General features: G+C 47.1%; 1 protein-coding gene and 1 long non-coding RNA gene across 2 annotated transcripts in view; one reads left to right on the top strand and one right to left on the bottom strand.

The window, feature by feature from the left end:
• Positions 1 to 15,623, bottom strand: part of LOC144338589 (uncharacterized) — a 117,262-nt gene that overhangs the window by 25,604 nt on the left and 76,035 nt on the right. The window lies entirely within an intron of this gene.
• Positions 991 to 5,639, top strand: LOC114674895 (CXXC-type zinc finger protein 1-like). Its single transcript, XM_077989491.1, has 7 exons — positions 991 to 1,017; positions 2,142 to 2,357; positions 3,541 to 3,651; positions 3,988 to 4,037; positions 4,258 to 4,354; positions 5,266 to 5,418; positions 5,493 to 5,639. Exons 1-7 carry the CDS (start codon positions 991 to 993, stop codon positions 5,637 to 5,639), a joined length of 801 nt encoding a protein of 266 aa, XP_077845617.1.

The following is a 15,623-nucleotide window of genomic DNA, read 5'->3' on the forward strand; positions in this document are numbered from 1 at the left end:
CTTTTCTCATATTAAGATGAGAAAAGAACTTTAGGATGGCTTAAAGTTCCATCTAAGACAACAAGTTGAGAATTATTGTTTTCATAATAGTTAAGTGTTTTCTAATTTCTTTTTACCAAGAGTTATTTAGATGTGTGTTTCCAATTAACAAAAGCTAAGCCTTTTATTGATTTCTGATGCACCTTATCTGTGTGCTGTGTGGTGCTTATTAATTGGAATGTGTTTAGAGTCCCTTTAAGACTAAGTCCAAGGCCCATTTTTATTAATATTGTATCTCTAGCTTGAAGATAGTATGAGTTCTCCAACTGATACTGTTTTGTTCAAGATGTGTATTGGTCCTGTGTGTGTTCTTGCTCCCTTAATTGCCAAGAGTAGTGACTTGCTTGCATGTGTGCATATATATGATGCGCACAGAAATGTGTACATATGTATATATGTATTTTGAGATGGAATCTCGCTCTGTCGCCCAGGCTGGAGTGCGGTGGTGGGATCTCACCTGGAGTGCAGTGGCACGATGTTGGCTCACTGCAGCCTCTACCTTCCGGGCTCAAGCGATTCTCCTGCCTTGGCTTCCTGAGTAGCTAGGACCCCAGGCACGCGCCATCACACCCGGCTAATATTTAAAAAAATTTTTTTTCTAGAGATGAAGTCTCGCGATGTTGCCTCAGGCTGGTCTCAATCTCCTGGGTCGCAAACGTATATTTGTGTATTTGTGCATTTTATGTGGCGATATTGGGCACAGGTAGGAGTACTTTTCAGAATAAAGATTGTGAAATTTCGCTAGGTGGGTGGGTCAGGGCCCGTAGGGCCCTATGTGGCCTGTGCAAGTGGGGAGGAGGGGCAGGGCTTGGCGTCTTAACCTGTTTCAGCGGGCTGTGAGGTGAAGCTGCGTCCTCTCCGTCCCGGAATGCCAAGGGGCTTGTGGTGCTGCGAGAGTCTGGGCAGGGGGCGGAGCCTGGCAAGGGGCGGGGCTGGGTATGACCGGACGCCATGTGTGAGGTCCACAGGGCACGAAGGGTAAGGTGAGTCTGAGCGTCCCTCAACCCATCCGCCCATCCATCCACCGTTTGATCCTCCCTCAATCCATCCGCCCATGCATCCACCATTTGATCACCCATTCACTCTTGCCCCAGGAGCGCAGAAGTGGGTAGGCGGAACCTGGGGAGACTAGCTGAGTAGTCCAGGCAGTGAGGCAGACTGAACTTGCCTGAGTGGCAGGGCCAAGTGTGTTTGGGCAGGCAGAGGTGGACTTGTCTGGGTCCATCGTGTTGGGTAAGCAGGGTAGCCTGTGTGTCTTGGAGGGAGGGGTGGATCAGGCTGAGCAGAGCAAATCTGAAGGGGTGGCAGCCAGATTTTCTGGGCGGTTAGGTAGGCCCTTATGCATGGAGGTGGGCAAGTTGGGGGCAGATGTGTCCAGGTGGACCAGCCTGGTGTGTCTGGATAAGGTGGGCAGGCAGGACCAGGTGGTATCAGTCATTCCTAGGCAGGCAGGGCCTAGTGCATCCAGCAGGTGTGGTTGCCCCAGGGTAGGTTGGCCTGAGGGTGAGGCCAGGAGTGTTGGGGCAGGGTTGTCTGTCCCTACCCACTTATGGTTGATCAACAGCCCTCTTTCCACGAGCATGGGAATACTACTAGTAATCTCTGGTCCCCAGTGAGTCTAGGATACAGGGTGGACAGGGAGTTGGGCTGATGCTGAGGGTCTGCCCCTCAGATCTTGCCTGTAACACCCCCAGAGACCTTGCTGTGGTCCCACTGGCCACTTGACAACTGCTTCAAACGCAGAAGTGCAGGCTAGCCTAGAAGCACCAGACAGCAGTGGTGCCACTGGCAGTAAGGGAGGCACCTGGGCAACAGCCACACCCCAGCTGTTGTCTGAAGAGGACCTGTCTTGGCACTGTGACCTGTACCAGGACACTTGCAGAGGGGATTTTTGGCAATCAAAGCCTGCCAAGTGTGAGGGAGGACCCTGGGGTAGAAGGATGGGGACAGTGAGGGCAGTGAGGTTCAGCAGTGAGGTGACAGGAGGCAGGGAGTATCCGAAGACCACTTTGAGAAACTAGTTGTGTGGAGTGTGTCAGTATTTCCTGATCTGCAGCCCTGGGTGAGTGACATCAAGAAGCTCCAGCTCATGGATCCCACAGGCAGAAGCAGGCAGTGAATGTGAAGCACAAGAAGAGTTTGAAGAAAAAGGTAGAGCAGAAGGTGACGAATTGAATGGGGAGCATGAAGGCAGGTTGGGGGTGGAATGCAGGGCAGGGGTGCAGGAGTTGGGGGTTAACATCGACCCTCCTGACCCTGCCATGACCACTCTTGTCCTGAAGAAGGAGAAGCAGCAGACGCAGAAAAGGAAGCACACGGCTGGGCGCCGTGGCTCACGCCTGTAATCCCAGCACTTTGGGAGGCCGAGGCAGGCGGATCACAAGGTCAGGAGATCGAGACCATCCTGGCTAACACGGTGAAACCCCGTCTCTACTAAAAATACAAAAAATCAGCCGGGCGTGGTGGTGGGCGCCTGTAGTCCCAGCTACTCGGGAGGCTGAGACAGGAGAATGGCGTGAACCTGGGAGGCGGAGCTTGCAGTGAGCCGAGATCCCACCACTGCACTCCAGCCTGGGCAACAGAGTGAGACTCCGTCTCAAAAAAAAAAAAAAAAAAGAAAAGAAAAGGAAGTACACAGGCAAGTGGAAGCATCCGGAGCATGTCAAGGACCCAGCCTCACCACGGCAGTGCCTGGGACCCGGCTGTGTGTATTCCACTTGGCCGGGCTCCAAGTACTGTTCGGATGACTGTAGCATGAGGCTGGCAGGTGAGTGAGTGCACCTCGAGGTTAAGGGACAAAGGAGAAGTAAGGTGTGATCCATGCCATCTGTAATTCCACTCAGCCACCCACCCATCCACCATCATAGTCACCCACTCACTGAACCGCCCATCCACATTACATCCACCAGGATGCTCATCCACCCTTATAGCCACTCACCCACCTGCTCATCCATCCTTATAGCCACTAACCCACCTGCCCATCCACCCTTATAGACACTCACCCTTATAGACACTCACCCACCTGCCCCTCCACCCATCCACCCACCCATCCACTGTTCAACCACCCATTCACTAACATGCCCTCATCCACCACTCGGTACCCTATAGAGTCACCATTCAGTAGCTCATCTTTCTCATTCCTCTGATAATCCCCATCTACCCATTTCATTTCTTGCTTTCTCTTCTTCCAGCTGCATCAATAACATCCTTCCCCAGTGCATCCAGCAGTGGCAAAGGAGCCCCTGCATTGCCAATGAGCATGGCAAGAAAATGCTCGAGCACATCCACCATGAGCAGCAGGACACCTATACTTGCCTGAAGGACACGGAGTGCCATTTCCATGAACTTGAGGCCATCATTCTGCATGGCAAACAGTAGGCTGTGTGCACGGATTACTAGGCGAGAGGGCATTGGTGAGGTAGAGCTTAAAGGTACCTGGCCTCTTGTCCTGTCCCTCCCCATCCTGTACTGCTTCCCTGGCCCCTCCATTGTCCTGTGCAGAACAACGAAGGTGAAAAGGGCAGCAAAGACCTGCAGATCTTTTGTGTCTCCTGCGGGCAGCCCATCTCTAAGCGTGTTGCCTTGCGCCACATGGAACGCTGCTTTGCCAAGGTTGGAACATTGGGAGTCAGATGGGACAAGGGTGTTTTTGGTTGGGTGGGGTGGCACATGGGTAGGGTCCATGTGGTGGGGGCAGGTTTGGCGCCTGGATATTTGTTATACAAGGAATGCAACACACATCCATGGCTTCCCCTGTGTGTGCTCTTCCCCCACGCCCAGTATGAGAGCCAAGGTCAGGGCATTAACCAGTGGTGAGGGGGACACTGGCTGTGCAGACAGGAGCATAGGGTCTGCAGGGGACAATAGACCTGGTGTTTGGAGCTTTATTGTAGGAGGACACGCGGCATATGTCCACAGTTCCTCCCATTTGTGCTCTTTCTTTCCCAGTATGAGTGCCAACTGTCCATTGGGTCCCTGTACCCTACTTACATTGAAGGGTGAGTGTGGGGGCTAGTAAGGGTCGAAGGCATTATGTGGACAGGGTCAGAAGCAAGGTTGAGCAAGGTCAGGGGCAGGATGTGGGTGGGCTCAGAGGCAGAGGCGGGTGTAGTTAGAGGCATGGTATGGGTGGGGTCTGGGACTAGGTGCAGGTAGGGTTCTGGGGTGGGACCTCCCTCCTCCTGACTCTCAGCACCTCACTTTTCCACCCCCCTCCAGGACCACATGGTTCTTCTGTGATGCCTACAGTCTGAAGAGTAAGAGGTACTGTAAGCGCCTCAAGGTGCTGTGTTCTGAGCACTCTTGGGACCCCAAGGTGAGACCCTTCCTTACCTCATCACCTTCCATTCCTCCAATCCTCCCTGCCTGACTGCCCTCTGCATCTCCTCAGCAACCCCTGTGTGTCCCCCTTCCCTTCCTGACCACCCCACGTTCCATGCTCCTTGCTGCCTTTCACCCTCTCTTCTTCCTTTTCTCTCTAACTGGCTGTCTGTATTCATGCCCTCCTTGCCCGACCACCTTCCGGATGGTCCTGCCCCTCCTCACTGCAGAAGCACCCCCCAATTCTGATCCTCTTCTTGCTCGACCATCCTCCCTTCCTGCCCCACCGCCTGCCTGGCCAACCCGCTGTACCCTCCTCCTTGTGTGGCACCCTCAACTTCTCTTCCTCACTTTCTGACTTTCCTCCATTCTGATCATTTTCCCCGCCTCACTGACCCCTGATTCTATTTTCTGCCTGTCACCTACATCCTTTCTTCCTCCCTGTTTGACCACTCCCCATTCTCTCCCTCCACCCTCCTCTCCTTCACCTCAGCCCTCACCTCCCCTCTGCATCAACAAACCCCACTCATCTACTTCTCCTCCTCGGACCACCCTCAACCCTTCCCTCCTCCTGCCGGACTGCTTTCCAGCCCTCCAGCTCTCCAGCTCTCCCTGGCCCACCTGCCCTCTAGCATCCCTCCTTCTGTTGGATCTCTTTCTGTGCTTCTGTTCTTACCTGCATCACCTGCATTCTTCCATCCCTGCTTAGTCAACCTCATTCCTCTATCCTCTATGCCTGATCACCCGCTATTTGTCCTCTCTTCTCTGAATTCCTCTCTTCCCCCTGCCTGATCAATCCCTATCCCTCTCCTCTCTGTCCTCCATCCCCCTGTTGTTTCCCTGTGCCTGATCATTCTCCAGGGCTACCCTCCCTCATAGCTCATCCTCCTTTATTCTTCACCATAGGTGCCAAAGGATGAGGTGGGCGGTTGTCCACTAGTGCATAATGTCTTTGAGTTCACGGGTAATTTCTGTTGCCTCCCCAAATGCCTGTGCAACTGCTACTACAGCTGGGAGAAGCTGAGGCGTGCTGAGGTGGACCTGGAGCGCATGCAGGCGGTAGGTGCCATGCCGAGGGGGCTGGGGGATGGGGTAGGATCCTGGACTCCCTCTCGAGCATTCAGGTCCCACAGTTGCACAAGCTGGAACAGCTGTTTGAGCAGGAGCAGAAGGTGCACACGTTTTTGATGAACCGGGTGGGGCTGCTGGCTCTGATGCTGCACAAGACGATCCAGCATGACCCATTCACCAGTGACTTGTGCTCCAGGGTGGACATCTAAGCCTTGCTGGACCTAGGTCCCATATACCACACTCTGTGTAAAGGTGACACCTCACAAATCCCTCCTCCCACACCTGCTGCTCCATCCACCTTTTTCTTAGGGCATCTTGGAGTTTCTCTCTGTGCTTCTCTGTCCACCACTTGGTCTCCTGTCTCTCTGTCTACCCTTCCTTGGTGGTGGTCGGGGGGATTGTCTAAAAATTCCCCATTCCCATCCATTCCTCCATCCCTGTGCCTTTCTTCCCTGAACCTGGGTGAGGCCAAGGGATCTGCCCTGCTGTTACATCCACTGTCTAGAGTTTTCTTCATCAACTTTGGAAGAACAAGGATTTTGATAGCTCATGATGTTCCCTAAACCTGTCTCTCTGGCTGCAAACCCAATTCCAAACCTCCAATAGTTGGTGGGTGACAGGCCCCACCTGTCATAGCCATCACGCCCCTACCCGCACCCATCTTGTCCTGTTCCTGACCTTCCCACGAGGTCCTTGCCCTGTCAGCCTTGTCCCATCTCAGTCCAACCCCAGTCTGTCCTGCCTTTCACTTCCGGGCCCCCTCTTCCCACCACCCTGCTCTGACTGTGCCCTGTCCTTTCCAGCCTGTCCTGTCACACCTATTTCACACCTGTAGGTTTGCCAGAAGGTGGCTTCTGCCACATCTGCCTTTGCCAGCCCCCATCCAGGCCTTCTGTGCCGTTGGAGGTGCATCCAGTAGTGTTGCTTGTGGGTGCTGGTATGTCTCCAATGACAGACCTGAACGACATTTCCTAATTTTTTTCCTATGCTCACTGATACCTTATGATCTTTTTTTTTTTTTTGAGATGGAGTTTCTTGCCCTGTCACCCAGGCTGGAGTGCAGTGGCCCGATCTCAGCTCACTGCAACTTCTGCCTCCAGGGTTCAAGTGATTCTCCTGCCTCAGCCTCCTGAGTAGCTGGGATTACAGGTGCACACCACTATGCCCTGGCATTTTTTTGTATTTTTAGTAGAGATGGGGTTTTACTATGTTGGCCAGGCTGGTCTCGAACTCCTGACCTCAGTTGATCCGCCTGCCTTGGCCTCCCAAAGTGCTGGGATTACAGGCGTGAGCCACCACACCCAGCCCTTACGATTTTTTAAAATCTGTTTTTATAATTACTCTCCTCCCAGGAACCCATATAGTTCTAAATGTTTAAGTGTGTTGCTCTAGACTTTATACCTCATATTCCAGTACAACTACTTTACATTACTACTTGTCTGGTACAGTATCTCCTTTCTCATTACTAATATTGTGTTTCTTTCTTTTTTTTCAATTTGATCAGATTTCCCAGAGCAGCTTTTTATTTATTTATACTTCCTAATTTTATATTTATTTTATTTATATAAACTTCTATTTGTATTACTTGTCACTTCTTGACTCTTTGTTTTGTGTTTCTATTTTTAGGTTTTTTATTTAATTTTGCTGTTCTTCTGATTTCCTAAGTCGTGTTCCCAACTCGATTATTTTGGGACTTCCAGTCTTTTTTCTTTTTTCTTTTTTTTAAATAGTAAAGTATTTGAGACTATACACTTTCCTCTACATGTGGCTATGTTTCAAACACTCTGGTATGGAAGGTGAAACCACAGAATTGACTTCTCATTTTGATCGTAGGTATTGAAGAAAGCTTCTTAGGTTCTTACTGGTTAAGGTAGCTTAGTTGTCTTTTTTTATTTTTATGTAATTATGTTTTTTATTATCATCAGAGAATGTAGCCTGTAGAATATGAATTTGTAAATGTTATTCAATATTTTCTCCGTGGCCTGAGTACGTGACACAATTTTGTAAAACTTTCATGGATATAAGAGAAGAAACTATATTCTCTGTTAAATATTAGGACTTGGTGGGGACTTTTCAATCTAGTTGGATGATTTATTTTTTCTTTCTGTCTACTTCAGCTGTTATACTATAAAAAGGTAGAATAAATCTATTGTAACATTTTAAAACAAATTTCTCCTGTGGTTCTGTGTTTTTTGGGGGGAGATGAATCCTAAAGTATATATCTTAGACCATTTCACACAGTGACATTACGTATTTTTTTTTTTCTTTTGAGATGGGGTCCCGCTCTGTCACTCAGGCTGGAGTGCAGTGACCCGATCTTGGCTCACTGCAACCTCTGCCTCCCAGGTTCAAGCAATTCTCCTGCCTCAGCCTCCTGAGTAGCTGGGATTACAGGCATGCGCCACCACGCCCGGCTAGTTTTTGTATTTTTAGTAGAGATGTGGTTTCTCCAAATTGACCAGGCTGGTCTCGAACTCCTGACCTCTAGTGATCTGCCCACCTCGGCCTTCCAAAGTGCTGGGATTACAGGTGTGAGTCACTGTGCCTGGTCAATTTCTGTTCATTTTTGTCCTTCCTGTTTTCCTCATTAGTTTGGAAAGTTTTATTTTTATTAATTGTCCCATTATATACTTTTCCCATTTCCAACAGGCATGATTTATTTCCTTTACTATTTTATCCGAATATAACTGGACCTTATTTTATAGAAAAAGATGAATAGTATTGCTTTCTTATTTTTCTAGAAAAATTTAAGCTGTGTATTTAAAGGCTATATTTTTCTTATAGGTTGAGTTAATCCTGCTTCAAGAAATCTCACCTAACATTTTTATTCAAACTCCCCAGTGACTTCATCTATTATAATTTAACTTTAACTGTATGAGTGTGTGCTCAGGGGTGTGTATTTTACCTCAACATTAATTGTGGACCATTGTTTTGCTCTCTTATTTTGAGATCTCTCTTATGATTTCATATTCATTTATTTACAATATATCCCTGAGTGTTTTCTTTAAGCAGAATACATTGGTGAAACACTATTCAAATTATTTCATGTCTGAAACTGTCATTCTTTTGCGCTGACCAAGGAATGGTTTCTTGGGATGGGGTACAGGATTGGAATTCTTATCTCTCCATGGCCTATGGTAGGGGTGTCCAATCTTTGGGCTTCCCTGGGTCACACTGGAAGAAGAAGAATTGTCTTGGGCCACACATAAAATATAATAATACTAACAATAGCTGATGAGCTAAAAAAAAAAAATAGCAAAAAAAAAAAAATCTCAAAATACTTTAAGAAAGTTTACGAATTTGTGTTGGGCTGCATTCAAAGCTGTCCTGGGCTACATGTGGCCCATGGGCTGCAGGTTGGACAAGCTTGGGTTATGGGAAGTAACTTCTACGATAACCCTCAGTGATCCCTGCCTCCTGGAATTCATCACCTTCTCTCCATTTGAGTAACTTGCTTCTAACCAATACAATACCTTAACATTGAGAGGATACCACCTTTGCGGTTAGATTACAAGAGATCATAGCTTTTGTCTTGGTGACAGGCTCTTTCCCTTGTTGGTTTTGGCAAAGCAACATGCCATGTTGGGAAGGCCCATGTAGCAAGAGACTAAGGATAGCCTCCAACTATCAGAAACTGAGGCTTTCCATACATTCCAACATCCCAAAAGGGATAGAATCCTGTGAACAACCACATAAGTGAGCTTGGAAGTAAGTCTTTCCCCAGTTCAGCCTTCAGATGAGGCCACAACTCCTGGCTGACACCTTGACTGTAGCCCTAGGAGAGACTCTGAAACAGAGGACCCAGCTAAGCCATACCCAGATTCCTAACCTACAGAAACCATGAGAGTGTGTGTTTTTAAGGCCATCAAGTTTTTATAATGGTAATTTATAATACAGCAATAGATAACTAATACATGGTCTGTAGATGTTAAATGACATCTGAATTCAATTTTTGTCAATGAGCTGTCTGCTGCTGGTCTTATTCCTCTTCCTTGTATAAAACTTGTTTCTGCATGGAAGTGTTTAAGAATTTCTCCTCGTCTTTGGACTGTAAGACTGTAACCTTTATCTGCAAAACAGAGAGAGATTTTTTAAAAGGCTGTAACCAAATTTGGTCATTGCAAGGGTTCCTGTGGTGATTAATTATTTTTAGCAGCTTTGCGGGGGAGGATCAGTGATTTAGTGATCACCTTTTACTGTACATCAGAATCTTCTGTGGAGTTGAGATGGAAGAGAGGGGGGATGTGAAGGGTTCATCCCCATGGCCTAGGGGAGAGGGGGAGGCAGCTCCCTGCAGGGTGTCTTGGGGGAGATCCGGTGCCGGCAGCCACCAGCCTTAGCCAGGGAGACGCTATCCCCCACCCCAGCAGGGATCCTTCCCTCTCCATTGATTCTTTACAGATGTCAGCTGATTCTCACCAGCACTCCTTTCCCCCCGTCCTCTGGGGATGTGCCGATTTCTCCTCTATCCTGATTTAGGTACAGAAAAACCCTTTTTCCCTTAGAACTTAGAGACTGGCGGGGTAGTAGGGCCACCACAATCTCCGGGGTCCTTCTGGCTCTCCCTCCTCCCTTCAAAGATTAATAAAATGGTCCCAGAAGGCAAGTGACTTGCCCAGGCCTCTCAGGTTGGCAGTGAGAGCACTAGACTGGAGCCAGGTCTCCTGACTGTGTCTTCCACCCTCGCCCACCACAGCTGAGATCAATTTTCCCACTCAAAGTTCCCGCTGAGATTCTGTAAACCGAGGAGGACAATGAGCGAGCCAGGCCCCGGCTGACAGCTCCCTTCTTTCAGACCTGCCTGTGGATCCTGTTGGCTCTGGAAGGGTTCATCGTCTCAGGGGCTCAGGGTCATGCAGTCAGTAAGCCCGAATATATTCTGAAACTCTGTTGTTTTAGTTTTGTTTATTATATAATTATATTCCTAATATTAAGTTATGCATTATGAATAAATACAAAGAAGAAAGTAAAAATGACCTCTAACTCTGACATCTCCTAAATATAAATTCTATCAACGATTTGATTTATTTGCTTCCATATATTTTTTTCTGGGTATGTGCTTTGGTGCTTATGTTTGCAAGTGATCAGTATATTCATATGTGCACTTTTAGTTTAAATGAAAACTGGAATCATGTTGTTGGGTTACCTTGTTTTTTTACGTTGTATTTTAACTTAAATATTTTTCCATGGCAGCATATATTTTTCTAAACAATTTTAACAGCTGCAAATAGCGTATCTTTGAACATATCATAATTTATATAACCAATATGCTGTTAATAAATGTTTATGAAAGTTGGTTTTGGTTTTAACTGTTATGAACATCACCGTGGTAAAATTCCTACATTTAAATCTTTGTGCGCATACATGATTATTTTCTACATATATAGTTTTAGAAATTGTACCCTTGGGTTAGGGTGTAAGGACAGGTGATAATAATAAATGGGCTGGGTGCTGTGGCTCACGCCTGTAATCTCAGCACTTTGGGAGGCAGAGGTGGGTGGATCAGTTGAGGTCAGGGGTTGCAGACCAGCCTGGTCAACATGGTGAAACCGTGTCTCTACTAAAAATACAAAAATTAGCTGGGCGTGGCAGCACACACCTATAATCCCAGCTACTTGAGAGGCTGACGCTGGAGAATCTCTGGAACCCGGGAGGCAGAGGTTGCAGTGAGCCCAGATCACGCCACTGCACTCCAGCCTGGGCGACACAGCAAGACTCTTGTCTCAATAAATAAATAAATAAAAATTAGCCAGGCATGGTGGCACACGCCTATAATCCCAGCTACTTCGGAGGCTGAGACACTAGAATCACTGGCACCAGAGAGGCAGAGGTTGCAGCGAGCTGAGATTGTGCCACTGCACTCCAGCCTGGGCGACAGAACTGTGAGGAAAAGAAAGAGAGATCAGACTGTTACTGTGTCTATGTAGAAAGAAGTAGACATAAGAGACTCCATTTTGTTCTGTACTAAGACAAATTCTTCTGCTTTGAGATGCTGTTAATCTGTAACCCTACCCCCAACCCTGTGCTTGCAGAGACATGTGCTGTGTTTACTCAAGGCTTAATGGATTTAGGGATATGCAGGATATGCTTCGTTAAGCAAGTGCTTGAAGGCAGTATGCTTGTTAAAAGTCATCACCACTCTCTAATCTCAAGTACCCAGGGACACAATACACTGCAGCAGGCCGCAGGGACCTCTGCCTAGGAAAGCCAGGTATTGTCCAAGGTTTCTCCCCATGTGGTAGTCTGAGATATGGCCTTGTGGGGAGGGAAAGGCCTGACAGTCCCCCAGCCTGATACCGGTAAAGGGTCTGTGCTGAGGAGGACTAGTAAAAGAGGAAGGCCTCTTTGCAGTTGAGATAAGAGGAAGGCATCTGTCTCCTGCTCGTCCCTGGGCAATGGAATGTCTTGGTGTAAAACCCGATTGTATGTTCTATTTACTGAGATACAGGAAAACCGCCTTAGGGCTGGAGGTGAGACATGCTGGTAGCAGTACTGCTATTTAATGCACCAAAGATGTTTATGTATGTGCACATCACGTTTTCTTAACCTTGTTTATGACACAGAGACATTCGTTCACATGTTTTCCTGCTGACCCTCTCCCCGCTATTACCCTATTGTCCTACCACAGCCCTCTCTCCCAGATGGTAAAAATAATGATCAATAAATACTTAGGGAACTCAGAGACCGGTGCCGGCACCGGTCCTCCGTATGCTGAGTGCCAGTCCCCTGGGCCCACTTTTCTTTCTCTATACTTTGTCTCTGTGTCTCTTTCTTTTCTCAAGTCTCTCGTTCCACCCGGCGAGAAACACCCACAGGTGTGGAGGGGCTGGCCCCCTTCACAGAACGAGACTCTGTCTCAAAAATAAATAAATAAAAATACAAAAATTAGCCAGACATAGTGGCGCACACCTGTAATCCCAGCTAATCCAGAGGCTGAGGCATGAGAATCGCTGGAACCCAGGAGGTGGAGGTTGCAGTAAGCTGTGCCACTGCACTCCAGCCTGGGCGACAGAATGAAACTGTGTCTCAAATAATAATAATAATAATAATAATAATAATAATAATAAATGAATTGGGAGGGGACAATTGCATACTTAGTTCCAATGAGAAATCTGCCTTTCTCCAAGTGCCACATGATCAAATCAGTCACACATATGCAGCTTGTGATCACAAAGGCATGGAGTTCTCTGGCTCTCCATGGGGTGCAGCCTCTCGTCCAGCTGAAGTGTGGAGATTTCCAGGCTGCTTAATCTGAGCAATACAACCTTGACTTCACAGACCTATGTCCCTTCCCAAGAAAGTCAGGAAATAACCACGTTTCTCATGAGTCATCATTAATTCATGTATTTGTTTGTTGCACCTGTTGCAGTTGAGCAGCTTTTGTGGGCTTTTAAGAATCCCCGTAGTAAAATGTACAAGTATAGCTCCATAAAAATTAGATCAGAGAAAATATAGAAAGAATGGACGAAGTCAGGACCAGAATCGATTTGGGCTGTAGGCATTTGGGCCCTAGGGTTCTGCAGAGTAACTAAAATTAAGCTACAAGTTTCTTTCTGAGCTTCCTATCAGACATAGCTGGAAAGAAAATGCAATTATTTGTAGGATTTACCTTGGCCACAGGGAGAAAAATGACTACAAGGGTAAAGAAAAATTTTTCCAGGGTAAAGATTTCCTGATAATTGAATGTAAACCATCTCCCACCCCCTTTATTTTTGAGGCGGGGTCCTGCTCTGTTGTCCAGGCTGGAGTATAGTGGCTCGATCTCAGCTCACTGCAAACTCTGCCTCCCGGGCTCAAGCGATACTCCAGCCTCAGCCTCCTGAGTAGCTGGGATTACAGGCACATGCCACCATGCCTGGCTAATTTTTGTATTATTTATTTATTTATTAGAGACAGAGTCTCGCTCTGTCACCCAGGCTGGAGTGCAATGGCGCCATCTCAGCTCACTGCAAACTCCGCCTCCTGGGCTCAAGGGATTCTCCAGCCTCAGCCTCCCAAGTAGCTGGGATTACAGGCATGCACCACCTCGCCCAGCTAATTTTTTTTTTTTTTGTAGAGACAGGGTTTCACCATGTTGGCCAGGCTGGTCTCGAACTTCTGACCTCAAGTGGTCCACTGGCCTTGGCCTCCCAAAGTGCTGGGATTACAGGCGTGAGCCACTGTGCTCAGCTCCAAAACCCCTTTTTGATCTCATTATGGATTATAGGTGAGGTGACCTTACACTTTATCATCCAAATTCAGAAACTTTGGAAAGTGAAAGGGGCATCATTAATAATTATGCTATAACAGCAGGTGTAAACTGGGCAGGTGGTCAACCTAATGATAAATGTGCAATAGAGCTTGCCATGGCCATCTTCTGGAGCAGTGGTTTTTCCAGTGTGTTCCCTGGACCACCAGCAACAGCATCTGAGATATTGTTAGAGATGCAAATTCTTGGACCCTAAGCCAGACCTACTGAATATCTAACTTTGAGTGTGAGGCTCAGCAGCCTGTGTGCTGACAAGCCCTCTGGGTGATTCTGATACACGCTCAAAGTTGAGAACCACTGATTTACAGCTGTCTTCCAAATAAGTCAAAGGCACAAGGCCAGTGCAGAACTCAGCCCACTGGGTTCTTCATGTGCACACCTCTCTAATGATCTTGTTTTATCTAGGTACAAACTATCCGACATTTTTATATTCCTCTGGGGCCTTTTGACACGTCTTACACCTTAAATAGTTCAAAATTAAAGGAATATTGGATCATAGAATATGTGTTTTCAGTCTGGACTTAAAACTGTGTGATGGCCCTGCTCGTGGTCGGTTCCTCAAAAAAAGAAAGAAAGAAAAAGATTAAAAAGTCTCTATTTTTAACATGTTATCCTGAAGTACAAAATACAATGGTAACATGGAATTTATTCTTTCAAGATACAAAAGTTAGTTTATATTTCTTTCCTGTATATAGAATCCCTTAGTGGTGATCCATTAGTTTAAGTAAAAAATCCATGCTTTTCCCATGATTGTAGTCCAGCATTTGTCCTTAGTTTTTATTTATTATTAATTATTATTATTATTATTATTATTTTGCCTCACTCTGTCACCCAGGCTGGAGTGCAGTGGCACGATCTGGGCTCACTGCAACCTCCACCTCCCGGGTTTCTAACTTCCTGATTCTCATGCCTCAGCCTCCCGAGTAACTGGGATTATAGGTGTGTGCTACCACGCGAGGCTTATTTTTGTATTTTTGGTGGAGATGGGGTTTCGCCATGTTGGCCAGGCTGATCTCTATCTCCTGACCTCACGTGATCCGACCGCCTTGGCCTCCCAAAGTGCTGGGATTACAGGCCTGAGCCACCGCCCCCAGCCTGTCCTTAGATTTTTAAACTTATTTTGCTTCCCTAACATGAGACATAGACTTCTGTCCTTTTGCATAGAGCTATTTGCACTTCCATGATGTCAGATAACTGTTTTTTTGTTTTTTTTTTCTACCTCCACGCTTTTGCACTTTGCCTCACATGTCTCACTTTCCATGTTAAGCTTCCCCAACACTGGCGGGCAAACCTACCTACTTCCCCATGGAGAATTTATCTTTCCCTCTTTTGTGCTCTCCATGCTTCTTACATGTATTTAAGCCTTGGAATTTTTTTAAAAATCATCCTAGTAAACTTCTTTTTTTTTTTTGGAGACAGAGTCTCACTCTGTTGCCCAGGCTGGAGTACAGTGGCATGATCTCAGCTCGCTGCAACCTCTGCCTCCCAGGTTCCAGCTATTCTCCACCCTCAGCCTCCCAAGTAGTTGGGATTACAGGTGCCCGCCACCATGCCTGGCTAATTTTTGTATTTTTGTATTTTTAGTAGAGATGGGGTTTTGCCATGTTGGCCAGGCTGGTCTCGAACTCCTGGCCTCAAGTGGTCCACCTGCCTTGGCTTCCCAAAGAGCTGGGATTACAGATGTGAGCCACCATTGACTTCCATTTAGGAAGTCAATCTCACGTTTTCTGGGAGAGCTCGATGCCTTTGAAATGCCCTGAAGGTGTATTAGTCAGAGCCAATAGGGTATACAGACATATATAAGAGGGAATTTATTATGGGAATTTGCTCACACCATTATGGAAGCCAAGAAGTCCCCTCCATCTTCTTTCTGCAAGCTAGAGAACTAGAAAAGCTGAAGCTGATCATGTAATTCAGTTTGAGTCTGAAGGCCTGAGAACCAGGG

This window comes from Macaca mulatta, chromosome X (genome assembly GCF_049350105.2).
Source record: "Macaca mulatta isolate MMU2019108-1 chromosome X, T2T-MMU8v2.0, whole genome shotgun sequence".
NCBI lineage: Eukaryota > Metazoa > Chordata > Mammalia > Primates > Cercopithecidae > Macaca > Macaca mulatta.

What these genes read in the sequence shown, in the direction of transcription:
- LOC114674895 (XM_077989491.1), top strand. Translation starts at nt 991, where the DNA reads ATGTGTGAGGTCCACAGGGCACGAAGG. An exon ending in AGGTCCACAGGGCACGAAGG is followed by an intron (nt 1,018 to 2,141) that starts GTAAGGTGAGTC and finishes TGGATCCCACAG; the next exon opens with GCAGAAGCAGGCAGTGAATG. An exon ending in AGCACTCTTGGGACCCCAAG is followed by an intron (nt 4,355 to 5,265) that starts GTGAGACCCTTC and finishes TCTTCACCATAG; the next exon opens with GTGCCAAAGGATGAGGTGGG.